Raw genomic sequence first — 22,348 nt, 5'->3', positions numbered from 1 at the left:
TTACTCCTGAGTGTTACAAGTGCTTGTATTTTGCCCCAAAGTCAGCTATCTCTTAGCCCCTTTGAGGTGAGAGGGGTTGACAGGGGGCAATGGGAAGAGTGCCACAAAACAGTGTACAGGAAAAAGCTTAACTCCTACATGCCTTGACCTGCCTTCCAAACCAAGACCTTGATCATGAGCTGTAAAGTCCATGGAAAATTATCCCTGCCCCCTCCCTTCCCAAAAGGTGAGGCCACACAGTCCCAGGAAAAACCACAGGATCCCTCCCTTTCCAAAAGGGATGAAGACACATGGTTCCAAGAAAAACCTTGGGTTATCAGACATATGGAGCCATCTGACAACAGATAGCTCCCTGTTAGAGGGTCTCCCACAGCCCATCAATGCCAACTGACCAGTTTATCACCAAAAACATCTGCCCTGTTCAAACTGTATATATGCTTCTGCCCGAGTGCATTCTCAGCTGCTTCTTCTCCTGAGTGAGCAAGCAGCCCCAATGCATTGGACTAATTAATTAAATCCTCTTGTGATTGCAGCGGTTGCCCTCCGCAAGTTTCCTCCTTGGGGTCCCAGTAGTATAGCCTTTGAACTCCACAGAGATACTAACATGTGCTTCACCTACTTAGTATAGTTGTGTGTGTGTGTGTGCCTGTGTGTGTTCTGTCTATATATAAATCTGTGCCCCGAAACTCTCTCTGTATGTGGATGTGTACATGTGTGTATGTCTGTGTGTGTCTGTCTGTGACTGTGTGCATGTATGTCTGTTTTTTTCTCTCTCTGCACATGCGCACGCGCGCGCACACACACACACACACACACACACACACACACATCCCACGTGTAGGGCATTGACATTTCTCCCCAAAGACTCTGGAGCAAGTCTTACCCTTGTGCATGGCCAGACACTCCACAGCCTACCATCGTCCGTAGAAAGACAAACCAGATGTAGGAGGGGGAGAAAGAGGTCAGCAAGGAGAAGTAGGCTCCCCACAGGAATGAGAGCAGCAAAATCTGAAGCAAGGAAAGAACACTTGTTACTGGACCTGCCTGGGGAATGAAGGGGTCTGGGACACCTCCGGAGTTGGGTGCTTCCTCTGTGGAACATCAGAGCCACAGCACCTGCTGGTCTCTCTCAGTCTCCACTGACACACTCCAGGCCTTTCCCTGTTTGAAAGTCCCTTTACTGTGTCTACCATAGGGCTGTTAGGAGCAAAAGGAAACCCTGTGTGGGAAAGAGTATTTGAGGCAAACTTGGAGCTTAGAGTGTGAACTAAAGTTCCCAGGAAAATCACAGCTATGCTGATGATTTTACAGAACTGGTTGGCTGCTGAGAACAGTAACTTCAGAAAGCTGGACTACAGCAGATCCAGAGCCAAATTATCTTAGGATATCCTTAGCTGTCCCAATAGACACTTTCCACCCACCTCTGTATCAGATCCAACACCCTAGTGATTATAAGGTAAAACCTTTGGATTGCATGAATTTAACTAGCTTTCGCTGTCCCCAAGTAAAAAAATGTCATCAAATAACATCTGAGCCCTATAGCAGAGATTCTCCTGCTTTGCTTAAGCTATCAATCTAATGTCTCCAACAGCTGTATTTGTTATTAAATAGCAAGACCAAGTTGGAACATTGTCTTAGTTAGGGTTACTATTGCTGTGATGAAACACTGTGACCAAAGAAAATTGGGGAAGGGTTTGTCTTACTCTTCCACATCAGTGTTCACCATCCGAGTAAGTCAGGATCCAAGTAAGTAACAGGAGCCCAAACAGGACAGAAACCTAGAGGCAGGAGCCGAGGCAGATGCCGTGGAGGGATGCTGCTAACTGGCTTGCTCCCCACGGCTTGCTCAGTGCTCTCCTATAGAATCCAGGATCACCAACCTGTTGATGGCAACCACCCACAATGGGCCAGGCCCTCTCTTATCCACCACTAATTAAGAAAATACCCTACAGGTTTACCTTCAGCTGGATCTTATGGAAGCATTCTCTCAACTGAGGCTCCTTCCTCTCTGATGACTCTAGCTTGTGTCAAGTTGACATTAAAAAGTATCCAGCAAAAATGTGGTATTTGGGATAACCTGAATCTGTGTTCCTGCTGGTCACAGTCACTTGTGTTTGGCTCCTGACTAAGCTGTCTCGTATACCCTTTGAGATGAGAGGTATTGACATGGGACAAAAGTCCGTGGAAGAGAAACAATGTGGGGGGGGGGGCGTCAGGTACAATCCTAAATGGCCTGACCTACCTTCCAGCGGCCATATCTGTCAGCCAGGAGACCAAAGAGGATGCTGGATACCATGTAGCCAAAAAACACCATCTAGAATCAGGGTGAAAAAAAAATAACAATGTTCTAAGCGGAATACACCAGTAAGCTATGTGTTTGCTATATTAAGCAAATAGCCATGCCAAGTAAAATTAGGCTTGGTTTCCCAAAGCATTTCAGGGCTCCGGGAGCACAGGCAGGCTCCTGAGGTCACAGCTCCTGAGGTCAGTGTCTATACTTTCTTACAAAGACACCGTACCAACATGACATAGGTAGAAATAGGTCCACAGAGCAGGGAGCTGCATTCCTTCTCCCAGACACTGGCTTCAGCTGTGCCCAGACCAAAGCTGTGACTTCCCATTGTCATTTAAGATCTGGTCATCCCTGTTATGCCTTCCTTATCCCTTATTGTGGTGGCCCAAGCTCCTGCCACCAAAGCAGCCTTTCTTGGTACTTCTCAAGGGCTGGGGTGGGGGCTCAGTTAATAGGATGCTTGCTTAGCACACAGAAGGCCCTGGTTCTATCCCCAGCTCCACATAAAATCAGGCATGAGGGTTCATGTCTGTAATCCCAGCACTCTGGAGGTGGAAGCAAGAGGGTCAGAAATTTAAGGTTACCCTTGGGTAGATAGTGTATTGGAGGCCAGCTTGGGCTACACGGATGCAGAGAACCATAGACTTGGCCTGGTCTAGCTGCCTTGACAGGCACTCGTCATAGGGTTTTCAGGTTAAAATCCTGGCTGCTGGGGCATTGTGACTTTCAGCTCCTGAGAAACAATGCACTCCTTTATGGCAGTGGAGTATTCTGGTAGTCTGTGTATTCCTGCGTTCCCTAGAAGTCAGGAGAACATATAGAAGCTTAGCTGTGCAATTACTCTTAGTTAGTCTTATGTACCCTGCATAGCTTGTAAACAACATTGTATGCTGGCAACTACAACTGTATTCTGTTTCTAATAAGCATATTAAAAGTCTGATTGCTTGCAATAAACTTGTCTCAGCCTCAGTCTTGTTGAGAGCCTTCCAAGCCAGGCCTGGTTTTCATTCCCACTAACCATATTAGGAGACTTGGTTCAACGCTGGCTGGTGCTCACACATAGAGACCCTGTCTCAATAAACAAACATATACATAAAATCTCTGAACTGTAAACCCTAAGGCAGAGCTGCCTTGTTTTCCTCTCTTGTCTAACACTTCACTCAGCCCTGGCTCTGTGTGTGGACCTGTGCACTTAGCATCTACTTCTCTGCCTTCCAGACAATTGCTTTTCCCCTCAGGAAGCCTCCGGGCTGGTGCCTCCAGGAAAAGAGGCACAATACCAGTTTTGCTTCCAGCACATCTCATGGAAAATGCTCTCACAAGGAACTATTTGAAAGCCAACATGCAAGCACACTTGCCCCACTCCACTGTGCTACAGATCAAACCCAGCAAACAAATTGTATGTAATGGGTTTTGTTATAGCATTTTATACATATGTGTGAGTGTGTATGTGTGTGTGTCTGAGTGTATGAGTGAGTGTGTGTGCATGTGTATGTTTGTGTATGTGTTTGTGTGAGTGTGTGTGAGTGTGTGCATGTGTGTGTGAGTGTGTGCATGTGTGTGTGAGTGTGCAAGTGTGTGTGAATGTGTGAGTGTGTGTATGTGTTTGTGTGGGTGTGCAAGTGCGTGAGTGTGGGTGAATGTGTGAGTGTGAGTGAGTGTGTGCATGTGTGTTTGTGTGAGTGTATATGAGTGTATGTGTGTGGATGTGAGTGTGTGTGTTTGTGTGAATGTGTATATGAGTATATATATATATGTGAATGTGTGAGTATGTATATGTGTTTGTGTGAGTGTGTATGAGTGTGCGAGTGTGTGTGTAAATGTGAGTGTGTATGAGTATGAGTGTGTGTGAGAGTATGCAAGTGTGAATGTGTGTGTGAGTGTGTGTGAGTGTGCAAGTGTCTGAGTGTGTATGAATGTGTGTGTGTGTGTGTGTGTGTGTGTGTGAATGTGTGTATGTGTATGTTGTATATGTGCATGAAGATGTCCAAGGAGCCCAGAAGAGACTGTTGGAGAGCTGGAGCTGGAGTTACAGGTGGTTTGAGCTGCTCAGCAGACTCAAACTTGTGTCCTCTGCAAGAGGAGTGTAATTTCAAGTCTCAGTCTGAACTTAAAATTAAATGTAAGAATGTAATTTCAAGTCTCGGCGTGAACTCAAAATTAAAGGATTCTTAGGTTTTGAGTTTCGGCTTACACCCAAATATTAGCTGCCCCCAGGGAGGAGCACATTCCAAAGACTCAACAAACATTCCAGAGAAAAGGGCCCAAGATAAGGGAGAAGAGCCCTTAATACAATACACCTGGATAAACAGAAGCTACTTAAACAAACCCTCTCTGTTATAAAGATAAATTTGCAAATTTGAGTTACTTATTAGAGGCTGAGAACAGAAACCAGCTCTGGGAATGGCTGTTTGAAATCTTTTTTGATATTGTCCAAGAAGTAATTAACTGTCCTTGTAAACTCTGTATATAAACTGCCCTTAACTTCAGTTCGGGGTTCTTCTTGCCTACATGCAGAAGAGTCCCCCGGTGCACCGGCTACTATTGTAAGACCGCCCCCCCCCCCCCCCGAAGGAAGGACCTCCCTCAAGTCTCAGAAATTCGCAGCCACCCCAATAACTCATAAGACACCATTCTTGATGCAACAGCAAGAGGTATATTTCGGGGTCAGTCGACTGAGGCCGAGACTCGTGACCACGCAGGGGCAGAGGAGTGTCTGCCCCAAAGAATGGCTGGGTGAGGAGGGCTTATATAGGAGAAAACCACAAACCAGGGGGACGAGGGAGTAACTAAGGAAGCATAACATAAAAATAGTAAAAAGTCTTAAAAGGTCCCAACCCAAATTTAGTCAGGGTCATGCGGAAAACATCTTATATACTTATCTTTTGTAAGGATGTAACCTTGACCAACCATTCATCTATGGTCAGCCAGTTCCTGGGACCACCCAGATGACTTGCATCTTTCTTTGTGGTCAGGAATGTGTCTTCCCCTTTGGGCCTTCCCCAACCGCTTGTGGGTTCTCTTCCCTGAGGCTTGAGGAATGTTAATCCAGCAAGTGTCCTCTGACTCAGGGATAATGTACTCCTCCTGGAATGTATCCCGGGGCAGTGAAGGCCTGAAATCTTACATTCAAGGAAGTTCCACTTCCTTGGGACTAGTGAACCTGCATTCTTTTGCTCAGGTCTAGGGGTCATAAAAACTTTCTATATTTTTCATAAATTTTCTGTATCTTTCACTATCAGTTCATCAATAAACCTCATGTTATTGCAGTGAGTTCCATCCATGTGTGTCTCTGGGGGAACGTGTCCCCTGGTTTTGGATCTTTAAGTCCAACAGCAGCAGGTGTTCTTAATGGCTGAGCCATCTCCCTAACTCCAAGCTTTTTTAATGATGCCTCCTTCCCTTCTCCTTCCCTTCCTCTCCTGCTTCCCACCCTCCCGACCCCTGTCATGTCACATGTTTATTTACCTTTGGTTTTCATCCTCCCTAACCCTCCCAAGACATCTTTCCCCCCTCATGGTCCTCATCTTAACTTCATGGCATGTATCTGCCCTAAACATATATTTAAAAATTAGAAGCCAAGACCCACATATAAGAGAAGACGTGTGGAGTTTTCTGAGTCTGGAATACGTGGTTTAACATAAGGATTTCCAGTTCCATACACTTCCATACAGAGTCATGGCTCTTTTCTCCTATGTCTGGTTAAAGTACTGCTTTGTACATGTACCACGTTTTCTGATGTGTCCATCCACTGGTGGGCCTCCAGGATGACTCTATCTCTCGTCAGTGTGCACAGAGCAGCAATCACAGGTGTGCAAGTGTCTCTGCAGTTGGACCAAGAGGATTTTAAGAGTATGCCCTGGGGCAGTTTGGCTGGGTCACGTAATAGCTCTAGTTTTAGTTTTTCTTTTTTACTAAATCAATTTTCTGTTTATTTATATTCAGAGATTTGTCGTCCACACAGCTATACAGTACTGTGGATTTATCCTTCTTATATATATATGTACTTTTTAAGTTGATATTTTATTTATTTACATTTCAGATGTCATCCCCTTTCCCCATTTTCCCTCCCCCCCAAGACCCCCTATCCCATCCCCCCTCCTCCTTTTTACTTTTATACCATTTTAATTACATGCAAGTATTAAGGTCAGTTTTAGGTTGAGGAACTAGCAATACAATAGATGCAAATAGTCAAGGAACAAGCAAGACAATAAACAAAGTCCAAGTGACCACTCCCATGATCACTGTTTCTAAGGGCTTATCAGGATGACCAAAATATCTGAGCCTCCTTCCCTGTCCTAGTCCAAAGTTATTGTCACGTCTGAAGCCTACTTCTTTGTTCTAGCCTAAGATTTAGTTTCCTGCCTGAAATTACTTCTTTGTTCTACCCTAATATTTAGACTTCTGCCTGAAATTGCTTCTTTGTTCTAGCCTAATGTCAGATTCCTTCCTGAAGCCCACTTCCTTGTCCTTGGCCAATGTCAGTTTTAGTTTTTCTTGAGAGACCTGCATATTGATTTCTCTCCCCTCCCCCACACTGTTGCCAACATTTGCAGTTACTCCTTTTCTTCATGACAGCCATTGTGACTGGGGTGAGAGGAAATCTCAAAGTCGTTTTAATTTCCATTTCTCTGATGGCTAAGGATGCCGAATATTTCAAATGTCTATTGGCTGTTTAATTTCTTCTTTGGATAACTGTTTATACCATATACTACATCGCTGATTTAATGGAAAATTTGGGTTCTTGGTGTATTTTTCCCCCCAGTTCTTTACATGTTTTGGGTGTCAGCCTCCTGTCTGAGCTGGCAGAAATTTTCTCCCTTTCTATAGGCTGCCTCTGCACTCTGGTGACTGCTTCCTTGGCTGGCTTTTTAATTTCACCTAATCCCACTTGTCAAGTGGGGTCATTTCCTGTGTTGCTGGAGTTGTTCAGAGAGTCCTTGCCTAGTCCTATGTCTTGAAGGATTCTTCCCGTTTCCCTCTAGCAAGTCTCAGTGTTTTGGGTTTTATATTAAGGTCTCTGATCCATTTTGAATCGACTATTATGCAAGATGTATTTCTAATTTTGTTCTTCACGTGTGTATACTCAGTTTTCCCAGCACCCTTTGCAGACAGGCCATTTGCTTTCCCCTGGGTGTTTTTGGCTCCTTTCTCAAAACCTGAATGGCTCTGGTCCTGCAGGTTTATATCTGGGTCCCCTGCCCTTGGTCTGCATGTGACTTTTGTCCAGTACTGCTCTGTGTTTGTCTTTAATGCCCTGTAATATCATTTGAAATCAGGGACCTGCATTAATCTCTCTGCTTAGGGTTGCTTTGATCATGAGGAGTCTTCTGTGTTTGCATTAATTTTAGGATTATTTCTTTCTAGTTCTTCAAAGAGTATCATTTGGAATGTTGATGGGGATTGGAGCGAATCTACAGGCTACCCTCACCCATACAGCTACTTTCAGAGTGTTAAATCTGTCTATCCATGAACATGGAGTCTTCCCACTTTCTGGTGTAGTCTTTGCTTTTTTAAATTCAGTGTCTCAGTTTTTACCTCATAGTTCCTTGAGTTTCAAAAGCCATGATTTTTGCCCTGGGCTCTACTTTCTAGGACAGAAACTCAACTCAGCCTGTGTTAACCAGGAAGCCTGCATTTCTGTAAGATTGCATGGCAGCAGGACAGTATAAAGCTCCCTTGTACTCTTCCTTGTGGAGCTCTGATCTCTTATTTAATATAAAATATGATTCTGCCAAGTATAGTAGCACATCTGTAATCCCAGCACCGGGAGACTGAATGGGGACGAGGCATACAAATGAAAACCCTGAGGTGCATAGTAAGATCCTGAATCAATCACAAAACAAAGGACAACTTTCTGAATTACATACTACACACTCTTCTGCTTTTTCAGAAAAGGACTAATGTCCTACTGTGGCTAGACACACACCTGGGCCATAAGCCTTCTGTCCTCCAGGACATGGAAAGAAGCAGGATTTGAACTTGTCTGAAGGTTTTACTGCTGTGAATAGACACTATGACCAAAGCAACATTACAAGGACAACATTACAAGGGAGAGAGTGGGGGTCCAGGACAAATCCAAATTCAGAGGAGACTGTGAGTAGAAAGGTGACCATGTGTCCTCACTAGCCTACCAAGCAAGGCTGCTTTTCTGTCCACTTCCTTGCAAGCTTGAAAGGTGTGGTGGTTTGAATAGGTATGGCCCTCATAGACTTGTGTGTTTAAATGCTTGGCCCATAGGGAGTGACACTATTGGTAGGTGTGCCCTTATTGGAGTAGGTGTGGCCTTGTTGGAGGAAGTGTGTCACTAAAGGCAGGCTTTGAAGTCTTATATATGTTCAAACTACACTCATTAGGACACACAGTCTCCTTCTGCTGCCTTCAGATTAAGATGTAGAACTCTCAGCTCCTCCAGCACTAAGTCTGCACACTACCATGCTTCCCACCATGACGATAATGGACTAAGCCTCTGAAACTGTAAGCCAGCCCCAGTTGAATGTTTTTCTTTATAAGAGTTGTTGTGGTCATGGTGTTTCTTTATACCAATGAGACTCTAACTAAGCCACAAGAAAATAAGCCAGGGAATAGGAGATCAACAAGAAAGCATCTAGAATTTTCCATAACCATGTTCATCATTAGTGCTAATCCCGTCTTACAAAATCTCTCCCTCGAAGCTTCTGCCACCTGCCTGTTCCGGGTCACCACCTCCCTGACTCCCAGACAGTCATCTCAGTCTGACCACATCCTGGAATGTCATTCTATGTTATGTGTTCTGTTAAAGTCAGTTTTAATGACAAGTAAGCCAACTCCTTTCTCATTACCCTGTGCTTCTCCGAACCTCCCAGGCTGATGCCGTTACCACAGTAATTCCAGAACACACAGTCTTACCTCCAAACACTGCCCTTCACCACCACCTCCTGCCTCCCTGGGATCTGGCCCATCAGCCATACTTCCTCAGATTTCTTGGAACACCCGATCATAGCCCTCTTTAAGCCCTTTAGTGGCTGCTCACACCCACGACATGACCTCACATTTTCAATAGGTCCTCTTTGCATACTAACCAAACCATGTGTCAGGTAGAAAGCAGACTTTAATATCCATTTCGTAAGAAACATAATGACTATGAAGTACAAATCCTTTGTGTAAAGTTGCTTCTTGTTACATGGACTGGGATCTGAAAACCGCAACACATACTGTGTCAGTGTCTTTTTCAGGGAGGGCTTAATGTATTACTGGCGGCTGTTAAGTGGAGATCATCTGGAGGGCCGGATGCTAGGGAGGAGGGGCTGGGGCTGTGATTGAAGGCAGTGCATGAAAGTGAGACTGTTCTAGAAGGATGGAGGAGATAACATCAGCCAGGGATGCTTGGCTACTCACCGTTATTCACTAGACTAAAAGAAAAAGCCAGAAAAGCTTTGAATGCTAACGGCATAGGGCCTGGAAACCCATAGTACAGCTTTCGAGGCCAGCACTGCTCATCATGGGTGGCATTAGGGTCGGCTGTGAGCTCTCGGAGTACTGGAAGGAAAGCCGGGCACTAAGGCTGTTCATTCATTCACAGGGCACAGGCAGCAGGTACTCACCGTGGTGACAAACGCCACCTGCCAGTTCTCCAGCTGCCATTCACAGCGGATGACAGGAGACACAACTGCTATTAACATGATCTCCATGGCCTCCACAACCTGAAAGAGAAGGAGGAAACAAAGCCACATGTATACACTAGCTCACATCACCTCCACACAAGCATGTCACCCTCCTAGTCCCAATATCCTCTTTCCCCTAGGTCAGCAGTTCTCAACCTGGGGATCCTCAACCTAGGGGTTGAACGACCCACTTACAGTGGTCACCTAAGATCAACAGAAAACACATTATGATTCATAACAGTAGCAAAATTACAGTTATGAAACAGCAATGAAAATAATTTTACAGTTGGGGTCACCATAACATGAGGAACTGTAATAAAGGGTCACAGCATTAAAAGGTTGAGAACCACTGCCCTAGGTGTGTGTGTGTGTGTGTGTGTGTGTGTGTGTGTGTGTAATACAGTAGAGCCTGTCACAGTAGCATACACCTGTGATCCCACCAGGCAGGAGCATCGTGGGTTTGAGACCAGCACTGGCTGGCTTCAAGACCCTGAATCAAGAAACCCAAAGCATAGCCAGGTGGTGGTGGCACACGCCTTTAATTCCAGCACTTGGGAGGCAGAGGCAGGCGGATCTCTGAGTTCGAGGCTAGCCTGGTCTACAGAGTGAGGTCCAGGACAGCCAGGGCTACACAGAGAAGCCCTGTCTTGAAAAACAAAAAAAAACAAAAAACAAAAAAAAAAAAACAAAAAACAAAAAAAACAAACAAAAAAAAAAAAAAAACCAAAGCAGAACAAAAAGAAAGTAGATTCCTACCCTACAGTCGACCCTTAGTTTTCATAGATGTAATGTCCATAGTTGGCACAACTTGAGAGTATCCCTAAAGATTGAGAGTACATATTCCCTGGTGATATCGTTAACCTCAGTTACACTGACTAAGGGACCAGTCACTTAGCTAATGGGTGAGTCTGGCTAGCCTTGGCAGTTGGTAGGACACACCTTTCCAAATGGGGTTTTAAAATAGCTTCTTATATCAGGAAGCTGGGATCTCAAGAAGACTGGAAAGTTTTTATAGGCTGAAAACAGTAATACAACAGACACAGGTTAGGAGCTCATAATCAGGATACTGTCTCCTGAGCAGATGGCATAGCATGTGCTACTAAGTATCTCAGGAAGAGAATGGATAACTAGCATTCTAGAGTGCTTCGTGTTGCTGTGATGAACAACATGACCAAAAGCAACAAGGGGGGAAAAGTCTTATTTAACATACAAACTATAGTCCATCATAGAGAGAAATCAGGCTGTAACAGAGTATTAGCTAAACTGCTTTGTGCTCGTGACTGGTCGCATACACACACTCAACCACCCAAGAGCTATTTGGATTCATTAATGAAAGACACACACACACACACACACACACACACACACACCCCAATTGATTTTAAATATGCCTTGACTAGCTCAAAGGTTAAGCAGTTCTAGTCCTCTGCCTGATTAGCATACGTTTCTCTCCAGTACTCCAGGCTCAACACCTTCTAAATCTATGTTTTATCTTTGCTGCTCTATCCTATAAGGGCCCTCTGGGCAGCCCCTCCTGTAAGGCCACTTTCCCTTTCCACCTACCTTTTAGATAAATTTTCTTCTGCAGTTCTAAATCTGATCTGTCTCCCTCTGAAACATGGTGATCTCTCTCTCTCTCTCTCTCTCTCTCTCTCTCTCTCTCTCTCTCTCTCTCTCTCTCTCTCTCCTTTCTCCCAGTTCCTAGCCCATGCAAATCTAAAGGTCCCACCTCAGTCTACCTGCCCAGCCATTGGCCATTGGTTCTTTATTGATCGATCAAAAACCAATTGGGGATAAGGACCTTCAGCAGCTGGACACACAGATTCCAAATTTTGGGGACCAGATTAATTCAAAGCATTAGAACCAATCCCCAACACCATGGTAGGAGCTCAAAGCAGAAACCTGCAGGCAGGGACTGAAGCAGAGACTATGGAGGAGTGTTATTTATAGACTTGCTTAGCTACCTTTGTTAAACAGCCCAGGTCCATCTGCCCAAGGTTGGGGCCACCCATAGTAAGCTTCCACCCAGCCCACCCTTGCATCATTCAGCAATCAAGAAAATGCTCCCCAGACATGCCCACCTGCCAATCTAATGGAGTTCATTCTTTGGTTGAGGTTTCCTCTTCCCAAGCAAGCAAACCTAACTGAAACAATCAACTTTTGGTCCATATCCCATACTCCATTTCAGGGTGGGTTTATCTCCCAGGGAAAGAAAGCAGATGCCAAAAATGAATGAGTAGAAACAGATGAATTAGGTTTAAAAAAAAAAAAAAACCACAAAACAGAAACCAACCAACCAACCAACCAACCAGAAACTTGATAGCACAGGATGAGCTTCTAAAAGACAGTTGCAGATACATATATATAGATAGATAGATATGTGCATATATATGTGTGTAATACAAATTAATTATATATTACATATTAATAGTAAATAATTAATACTAATATGATACTAATATTCATTATACTAAAGATTGTAGTAGTATATTATGTTAGAATGATATTAAATATGATACTAGTATTTAACTTATTGTGTGTGTGCATTTGAGTATGCATGTATACTACAGGTATGCAGGAGCCATGGCAGTCAGAAGGTTGTATTGGATCCCCTGGAACTGGAGTTACAGGTGGTTGTGAGCTGCCATGTGGGTGCTGGAATGAAACCTGGGTCTTTGCAAGAGCAGCAAATGCTATCCCTCTAGCCCAATCTAATTTTCTTAGAGCCCACTGACTTGGCTTGACCAGATGGCCAGCAGACACCAGGGATCCTTCCCCTCTGACTGGGATTGCAGTTGCATCACCACTGAATGCAGCCTTGCTGGGGGTCAGATTTGGGCACAATTTTGTTTTTGCTTTGAACTCTTGGCCTCAAGTGATCCTCATACCTCAGTCTTGGTATCTACTGGGACTCCAATGCCCAACCAGATCTGAGGGCTTGCACCTGTAGGACAGAATGAACACTGACATCATAGACAAGGAAGAGGAAGGAGAAATACAGGAAGACAGCACGTTTGTCTGGGGTTTCTCTCGATGATACTGCTGGGACAGTCATAGGATCGTTTATTACAGTAACATGGAAGCCTGGCATGGAAAGGAGGAGCCGTGATCCCTAAGCTGCCCGGCTTTCTTGTTACTGTGTGGCTTGTCTCCCCTAGAGCATTCCAGCTGTGCTCAGAGTTCAGACACTAGGATGTTTAAGCACAGGACTCAGACAGCATGACCATCTCAGAAAAGCATTCGATTTACTAAACTTGACTTCCAGTCTTCCTGCTTCCTCCTCTCAAGTGCCAGAATCACACCCATGTGTTACCTGCTTTCGGCTAGTGAATATTTGGTGACGATCTTTTTAGAGAATTAAATATTTAGGACTGAAATCACTTAAGTCCACCATACCACGGACAACATAATAAAACCCCATTTCCCAAAAGAAAGAGATTTGATTTGATTTGATTTGATTTGATTTGATTTGATCTTTGCACTGGGGGAGGGGGGTGGAGGGGGGCGGCATCTATCCCAGAGTCTTGCTGGAACTTCACATGCTAGGCAAGCTCTCTTTCACTGAGATATATCACCCGCCCTTTCTAAAACTTAAAAAAGCCTAAATGTGTGTGTGTGTGTGTGTGTGTGTGTGTGTGTGTGTGTGTGTGCATGTGCCACTGTGTACATGTGGAGGAAAGTCAGATCTCGTGTAGCCCTAGCTGGCCTCAAACTCAACATCTAGCAGAAGATAACCTTAAATCTTATAGCTATCTGCCAAATGCTGTGACTACAGATATACCCACCATGCCTAGCACGCAACACCTAGGACTTAGGGGGAACACATGCCACTGATAGAAGAAAACAACTAAGTCTCTTAGGGGATCCAGAGTCTTCCTGACAGCAGGTGCTCCAGGTGATACCAATGCACACATGCTCGAGAGCTCATGTCTATGCCTCATGGAATAACCTCATGCCTTTCCCTTCTTTCCAAGAGCTCAGTGTAAACCTTTAAGATGAGTCTTGAATTGCCAGAAGTGACACTTGTATTCCATCGTTCCCAGACAAACCACTGCAAAGGCTGATGGCATCATTTCCATGGGATTCCCACTCCCTGGAATGAACAGCCCACTGCTGGGGGCCAGCAGAAACTTGGCACCAAACAGTGAGGACAGAATCACAGCCGCAGAGGTTCTCTGAGGGCACTCACCCCGGTGCTGCCCATGATTAGGAAGAGTGCAATGTGGAAGCGCCCGAAGCCGATGGTCTCCACCGCATCCTCCACGGTGAAAGTCTTGGTCTCTGACAAGGAAGACAGAGTATGAGGACCACTCAGGCCAGGGGTGGAGGGAGCCTTTGCGGACCATGGCCCACCTGTGCAGGTATGCACAACATTATTAGTATACATTACTCCGTCTCGTGTAGCCTAGACTAACTTCAGATGTCTACATAGCTGAGGTTGACCTTGAACTCCTGATCCTCGTGCCTCTACCTCTCATGTGGGATTACAGACATATGCCTCTGTACCCAGTTTATGTGGTACTGAGAATCAAATTTAGGACTTTGTACAGGTTAGGCAAACAGTCTACCAACTGACCTACAGCCTTGGCCCCTAATTCATTATTATAGCCATGTTAAGCACTAGTCTGAAAGCTGGCGTTTGGGGGATGGTCTTACCTTTCTGCTGTGGTTCTGGGGCTGCCTGGCTCAGTTTCCGAAGGCTGATAATCGTCACAGGTTCCTTCTGCTTGGCTGCCATCTAGGTCACTCTGATTCCCCACACGGCTTCCCTAATGAAGCCAGGGTGAGTAGCAAAGAAGAAATATCATGACTATAGAGTACATATCATATGCCAAGTCCACTCCAAATCTTCAAAACCCCAGAAGGTAGGTTGGTAGGCAGGCTCGGTCAGTAAAGCACTTGCTGTGCACACATGAGGAGCCTTTTGTATTCATCAAACCCATGTAAAAAAATCTAATGTGGAGACAAGAAGACTCCTGGGGCTTTCTGGCCAGCCAGCATGGTCAAACGCATGAGTTGCAGGTCAGTGAGAGGCCCTGCCTCAGAAAGAGGCAGACAGCATTCCTGAGGGACCACACCCTAGGCTGACCTGTAGCATGCACATACACATGTACATGCATGCACAGGCACCTAAGGTTGACCTCTACAGACAACACACATGAGCACCCACACACGTGCACACACAAGTCCTAGAATGTTTTTTGTCCTCTGTCATCCATTTCATCTGGAACAGACTACTCTTGTGTTTAGATTCCCTCCTTGCTGTTTACTGGGCACCTGGCTTGAGGAATTTGCCTTCTTCTGCACCTCCTTCTCCTCACCCCTACAATGAGAATGATATAGTATCGCACCTAACTCTTAGGCTGATGTGAGGAGCAAACTTGTTAACTCACAGAAAGCATTTATTCTCTACCTGGTGTGCACTGACTTGTTTGGTAAGAGGAAGCTGAGAGCGCTGGTCAGGACTGCTGTGAGGACTGCTTATTAAGCATTTGCTGCCACAGGAAAAAAAAAAAAAAAAAAAAAGAGTGATGACTGACCCAGGCAACAGTGGCACATGCCTTTAATCCCAGCACTCAGGAGGCAGAGGTATGTGTATCTCTGAGTACAGAGTTCAAGGCCAGCCTGCTCCACAGAGTTCCAGGACAGCCAGGGCTTTTCCTGAGAACACCTTGACTTGATGATCAAAAACCCCATTGGCATTTACAACCATCTGTAACTCCAGTTCCAGGGCATCTGGTGCTCTCTGGTGGCTTCTGCATGCACTAGACAAGCAAACAGTCCATATACACATATGCAGGTAAAACACTCAAACCCATAAATGAAAATAAATAATTTTTTAAAAAGGTGGGCCATATGTATGACAAAGCATTGAAGAATTATGGATGTATTGTGGTTTATTTTAATATGTGTAACATTTTCAAAATGAATAACTTTAAAAATAAAATTCCATGATTCTTATATAATTTTTCCATAGACTCATAACGTATAAATGGTTAACAACCAAAGTGTATCAGGAACCTGCAAACATGAGGATCAGAGTTCAGATCCCCAGCACCCATGAAAGAAGTTCACCTCACAGCCCTTGGGGAGTCTTTGTAGTAACCTGGCTACTCAACTAGATAAATCTGTATCTCTTGAATCTCTGGGTTCAACAGAAAGGCCCTGCCTCTAAGTAAGTTGAGAGCCATTAAAGAAGACTCCCAACATCAATGCTGGGCCTCTATATGCATACCAACACATGTGCACACTTACATATACCCACACAGACATGCCTTCACACATATGTAAACCACACATACATACACATAAACAAGTGAAAAAAGATATACGATTGGCTAATAGGCACATAAGAGGTGATCAGCAACACTAATCAAGAGAGAGATGCCAATCAAAGCCACAAAGAAACTTGACCACACCCCTGAGAATAGCTATTATCAAAATGTTGGACAAGGGCTTGAGGATGTACCTCAGTGATAGAGCACACGTGTGTAGGACCGTGAAAGGGCAGCATGGTTTCTGGTCAAGCACCGGCTAGAGATGGCCAGAGACCCAACAGGTTGGAGACCTCACAGGTTTCCCTGCAAGGGGCGGCATGCATTTCACCAAGCTCCCAGACTCCAGGCTCCTGACATGAGGCAGAAGATCTCCATCGATCCGCACCTTTAAGGCACGTAGGACAACACCCCTACCAGCCCCTCCACACATAGAGGGAGTGACTACAGGCAGCAGAGCCTCAAGAGATCCCCATATTCACGAGATACCTAAAGGCCAGAGGGTGTAGTCAATTAAGCATCCTTTCCAGATCCTCCTCCTACTTGTAAAAGGTATCTAACCTCAGGCCCGCCCTGAGAACACCGGGTACAGCTTCATCCACTTTCTGCCATGAAAACCATGGACAACCTCTCGTCTTTGAGGCCCGTATTGGGGGACCGTGGAGAAGGTCTTCAACTACCGAGCTACCATCTAATCTCCCGCTGAGGACCTCTCTGCATGGAGCCCACCAACTCAAGCAAGCTAGCCAAGCCAGCCGTGACCCAGCCAAGTCACCTCAACCAAGAATGTCATCTACCCCTGGGGCACCGCCTGAGCTCATCTTCTCCCCCTCCGCCCCTTTCGGCTGTGGGTTACTCTAGCCCATAGGCCCTGTCCCAACTCTTCCACAGCCTCTCAGCAGCGCCTGGGAGCTCAAGGGTCTGAGACCAGTCAATCCCCACCTGCCTTCTTCCCCAAGGGGGTCAACCCAAGAACTCCGGCCCCCAAGGGACCTCAGACTGGCTCCCCACTCCCAGAGTAGACCATAGTCCGGCATCCACCCGGCACCGCATGGAGTGAACTCAGTCAAATTCCCACACTTCTACTCCCTGAGCCAGGGCCCTAGCCGCCTGGGCGGCAGACACACAGGATCCACAACTCAGCCCAACAGGACCCACGAACATGCACAAGCAACAGCCCCACACATGTGTGATACGTGTGAGACTGTGGAACCCTTGCACACTGTTCATTAGAATGTAGATTGGTACAACCATCGTGGATGGATTAAGATGTTTCCTCAAAAAAAAAAAAAAAAAAAAAAAGTACAAGTAGAACTATCATATTATGCAATGGTTCAAGCTCTAAACACTTGGATCTCCAGGGGAACTGGAGGCAGCTATGCTAAGGAAAACCTGTAGCTTGTGTCGCTACAACATCACTTACAACAGCCAAGACAGGAAGCAACCTAAACGTTTATTGATGGATATGCGCATAAGAAAAATGCACCATGTACATGAAACAGTATGATCGAGCCATAAAAGAAGGAAGTCTATGTTGCCATAGGTAACAACATAGAGAGAGGCTGAGGGCATGATGTCAAGTGAATAGGTTGGGTCTGGAAGGGCTCGATATTACTTGGATGGTGATGCCGGGAAAGAGCAATTGCCAGGGATGTGGGCGGGGCATGGTTCTGGGCGGGGCATGTTCTGGGCGGGGCATGGTCCTGGGCAGCTGGCACAAAGTGCAGCCAGTCTGAGGGACGAACCCTATACAGGTGGCACATGACACTGTGTTCTATACTACAACTGCTGAGAGGATAGGTCTGTGCTAAGTGCCTCACAAGATGGAAGGAGGAAGAGGCCACAGCAGCAGTGAATGCAGCAACTGGAGGTGACAGTAGATTTGCCACAAACTTCGGGATGGCTCCACAGCTGTATACTTACCTACAAATGAACACAGACTGTGTGTAATGTGACAACTTTTCATAGTCCAATAAAACAGACACATAACACACAGACACGCCCAGAAACAAGTCTCCCCTTCCTAGAAATAGAAGCCATAGACAGTTGCCTACAGTAGCCCAGGAAGGGCATCCATGCCTGTCAAGTGTTGGAGTGACGTCTTGTGTTCTGTGGGCCCCTGTGAGGACTTCAAGAGAGGGCCTAGTGTGTTCCATGTCCTAAGAATTGTTCGACATAGCTGGTGACACCAAGATAGATGTTAAAACAATTACGCTGTGATAATGAAATCCTTTTGTGTGTCTTTTGTTTTTGGTTGGTTGGTTGGTTGGTTTTTGGTTTTTCCCTCTAGAAAGTACCATCACAAAGCACATATACTCCCAGCAGGAAGTCACAACAATGCCACTCAGCAATAATCCACAAAATTGTCCCTCCTAAGTATCAAAAACAAAAAAAAAAGAAGTTATTCTAAGTAACAGAAACCACAGTATGACATCATCTAGAAGTGCGGGCACAGGTTCGTCTTCTCTAGTGATTAAAGATTAAAAGGTAGGAAAGTGATATTACCAGAAATCTTGGGGAGTCCCAGCAAATCAAGGTCCTCCTTTGGGAATCTTAGTCCCTTCAATAAACAGACATAAGCAGAAGCTCGGGGACAGAAAATGGAATGAAATAGAAACTTGAGGACCATTTATTACAGTCAAAGGAAAAGACAGAACAGGTCAGCTGTAAATTCCACATCTTCGGGAAGGAGGAGAAGGGGGGAAATTGGCTGCCCTGGACCTCAGCCACCTGCTCTCAGGTAGCACAGGGGAGGATCGTGGGCGTTGGAAAAAGGAAAAGGAGGGCTGGAGAGATGGCTTCGTAGTTAAGAACACTCACTGCTCTTGCAAAGGACCTGGGTTAAGTTCCCAGCAGCCACACAGGGGCCAACAGGCTTCTCTAACTCTAGATCCATGGGATCTGTCCGCCTCTCATAACTTCCAAGGGGCACACACACACACACATATACAAAGACACTCATACACTTTTTTTTTTATTGAAAAGAAATGGAGCAAGAAAGCCCAAAGACATTAGTTAAAGAGATTAAGAGCATACTTGGGCTCTGGCAACATTATGGCTTTCTGAGTTAGAACTTACACAGGTGGACAAACCAGCTGACCACTGTGGCACCTGTCTTAGTCAGGTATTCTATTCCTGCACAAACATCATGACCAAGAAGCAAGTTGGAAAGGAAAGAGTTTATTCAGCTTACACTTCCACACTGCTGTTCATCACCAAAGGAAGTCAGAACTGGAACTCATACAGGGCAGGAATTTGGAGACAGGAGCTGATGCAGAAGCCATGGAGGGTACTGCTTACTGGCTTGCTTCCACTGGCTTGCTCAGCTTGCTTTCTTTTAGAACCCAGGACTACCAGCTCTGGGATGGCACCACCCACAATGGGCTCTCCCACCCTTGATGACTAATTGAGAAAATGCCTTACATCTGGATCTCATGGAGGCATTTCCTCAAGGGAGGCACCTTTCTCTGTGATAACTCCAGCTTGTGTCAAGTTGACACACAAAACCAGCTCATAAGGAGTGAACTAACAGGCAGGAATTCTAGGATGGAAAAGTACATTATCTTTTTTTTAATTTGTATTTATTTATTTATGTATTTATTTATTATGAATACACTGTAGCTCTCTTCAGACACACCAGAAGAGGGCATCAGATCCCATTACAGGTGATTGTGAGCCACCATGTGGTTGCTGGGAATTGAACTCAGGACCTCTGGAAGAGCAGTCAGTGCTCTTAACCACTGAGCCATCTCTCCAGCCCCCAGTACATTATCTTAAACTCACCTTCCCAGGGGTAGTCCCCTAGCCAGGTTACTGGACCTTCCCCACTGGATTAACCCTGAAGGGAGTAGACAAGGGCCTGTCTCCATCTGGAGGTAGGTTCCAGTCTGATCTCACCCCTTCGGGAGCCTGCCATTCGGACAGTCATTTCTAAAATGACTGTCCTTTTTCCAAACACTGTTGAGACACTTCTTGGAGAGGTGTTCTTATTTGGTAAAGGTATGTCTCGGTACACATGTGCATGCGTGCACACACACATACACACACACACACAGGGGCCAGAGAACTTTGTGTGTTGTTCCTTGTGAGCTGCCTTCCCCCACCCCCTAGACATTTGTGTGTATGTGGAGTGTGGAGGGCAGCCTCAGGTGTCGTTCTCAGGAATGTCACCCATCACCCTTGAGACAAGGTCTCTCCTTGGCCTGGAGCTCACTGCTTAGCCTAGACTGGCCAGCCAGTGAGCCCCAGGAATCCGTTTCTGCCTTCCCAACATCGGGATTAAGAGTATATGCTACCACACCTGGCTTTTTATGTGTGTGCTGGGGATCTAAACTCAGCTCTCATGCTTACATGGGCTAGCCCAGACTTACATGGGATAGCCCTTTCCTAACTGCCATCTCTCCATCCTCTAGTCGGTAACTTTTTATGAAGTAGTGGCATTTGATTATAAAATGGACTCTGTAGTACATTAAATACTCTCCTTCCCCCAAAAGCTGTCGGTTGTTGCCAACAGGTAGGTCCTCAGGTAGGTGAGGGTTTCAGGAGGAAGAAGAGAAGGGAGGGAGGAAGGGAAGGAGGGAGAAAAGAAGGGAGGGAAGGACAGAGGGAGAGAGGGATGGAGGACAGGGCAGAAGCTAAACCAAACTAACCCAGTGAAACAAGGAGAAAAACTCCTAGCATCCCCAGCCAGCTCTTCCTTAAACCCTGAAGTGAGGATGCAGTGCACGCCCCACCTTCAACCAACCAGAAGAGGGGATATGGGTAGACTTGGACAGATTTAAGGGCTGACTCTGCCACTCAAAGGTGTCTTGAGGGGCCTCGAGTAACCAAACTCGGAGGAAGACTGATAACTTCATTCTACTGTATTTCAATATACTTTATTTTTTAAGCCAGAAATAATTGGTCCCCTATAGATTTTTACTGATGTGTGACGCAATTTGTTTTGTAACATCATCAATAAGGGGATGGGAGAGTACTTGTATAAGGACCCCAATTTCAAATTCCTAGAACCCATATAAAAAGCCAGTATGGTCGTGGGCCTCTATAACTGGCACCAGGGAGGGGCGGGGACAGAAGGTCACTGGGTTTTGCTGGCTGCCAGCTCCAGGTTCAGTAAGAGACTCTTTCTCAAGGGAGTAAGTGGACAATGATACAGTGAGGCACCTGGTGTCTTCCTCTGATTTGTGTGCATAGGGCACGAACCTATGCATACACACACACACACACACACACACACACTTCTATATATACAATACATAAATATTGAAAAACAAAGGTTTCACACTCCGTTTGCCTCCAGCCACACACAAATAGTCAGCTCCTCTCCCTACTCTGAACAGCAGCAGTAAAAACAGATACAAGCCTGTTGCCTGAAAGTTTCTCACCTCTGTATTCTTCGTCAGGAAAGTGTTGATTTCAGGTCCCTGTGTGCTGTCTCTGGCAGCACTGGAGGCCTCTCTCCTCTGAACTTACCTTTCAGAACAGCCTGGCCCCTTCCCTACTCTCCTTTCATCTCACTTCTCTAGACTAGATCCATTAAGGAGCCACCTGGCTTTCCGAGGTCACACCCCCTTCTAAACAGCCCTCACCCGATCCCTTGTTAAACAGAAAATAACAGTGTTCCCAGAGACAGAACACAGCTGCCAAGCCTTGGGGGACTTTAGCTTGTCACTCTCAGGCTGGAGGGGCATTTCTGAAAGAGTAGGGGTGTATGGTGCCTTTGAGCCATGGATTCCGAGTGCATTCTTTAGATGGATGTTCAGAAGAACACCAGCAAGCTGAGAACTTAAGACTCCCTGGTGGTCATGGCAGTAGGAGAGCCCTGGGCTTCTCAAAGGCACTTAGAGGTTCTGTCATCCATCCTTGGCTTGAACATCCCTCCATTACCCAGGTCTTACAATCCCTTTTCTATAGTCTAAGAGATGGAGAGCCTTCTATGCACATATTGGTGTCTGTGTTTGGGTTCCACTTGTGACATCTCATCATGTGCATCACTGGACAAGAAACAAAGTTATTCTCCATGCCAAGTGCATAGAAGGTTTGGGTGTTGCCTCTATCCACCCCAGTCAATCTGGACACGGGTCAGCAAATGGGATCTAAGAGATAAGATTCCCAAGCTGGGAAGATGACAAATGGAT

The 22,348-nt window shown here is 45.7% G+C and overlaps 1 protein-coding gene across 3 annotated transcripts in view; it reads right to left on the bottom strand.

Moving 5' to 3' along the window:
- Svopl (SVOP like) overlaps window positions 1-21,762 on the bottom strand; it is a 64,838-nt gene extending 43,076 nt beyond the window's left edge. The window contains exons 1-6 of one of the 3 annotated variants that reach the window (XM_076913539.1): window positions 21,596-21,762; window positions 14,593-14,705; window positions 14,126-14,289; window positions 9,877-9,975; window positions 2,243-2,314; window positions 884-1,008 (exon numbers count right to left, since the gene is read on the bottom strand). In XM_076913539.1, coding sequence (XP_076769654.1) covers window positions 884-1,008; window positions 2,243-2,314; window positions 9,877-9,975; window positions 14,126-14,289; window positions 14,593-14,674 — 542 coding nt within the window. In that variant the 5' untranslated portion in view covers window positions 14,675-14,705; window positions 21,596-21,762. The remainder of the gene's footprint in view (window positions 1-883; window positions 1,009-2,242; window positions 2,315-9,876; window positions 9,976-14,125; window positions 14,290-14,592; window positions 14,706-21,595) is intronic. The other 2 variants (XM_076913537.1, XM_076913538.1) reach the window with 2 other exon arrangements.
- Between the last annotated feature and the right edge of the window lie 586 nt (window positions 21,763-22,348).

This window comes from Arvicanthis niloticus, chromosome 15 (genome assembly GCF_011762505.2).
Source record: "Arvicanthis niloticus isolate mArvNil1 chromosome 15, mArvNil1.pat.X, whole genome shotgun sequence".
NCBI lineage: Eukaryota > Metazoa > Chordata > Mammalia > Rodentia > Muridae > Arvicanthis > Arvicanthis niloticus.
This window is presented reverse-complemented; position numbering and strand designations above follow the sequence as displayed.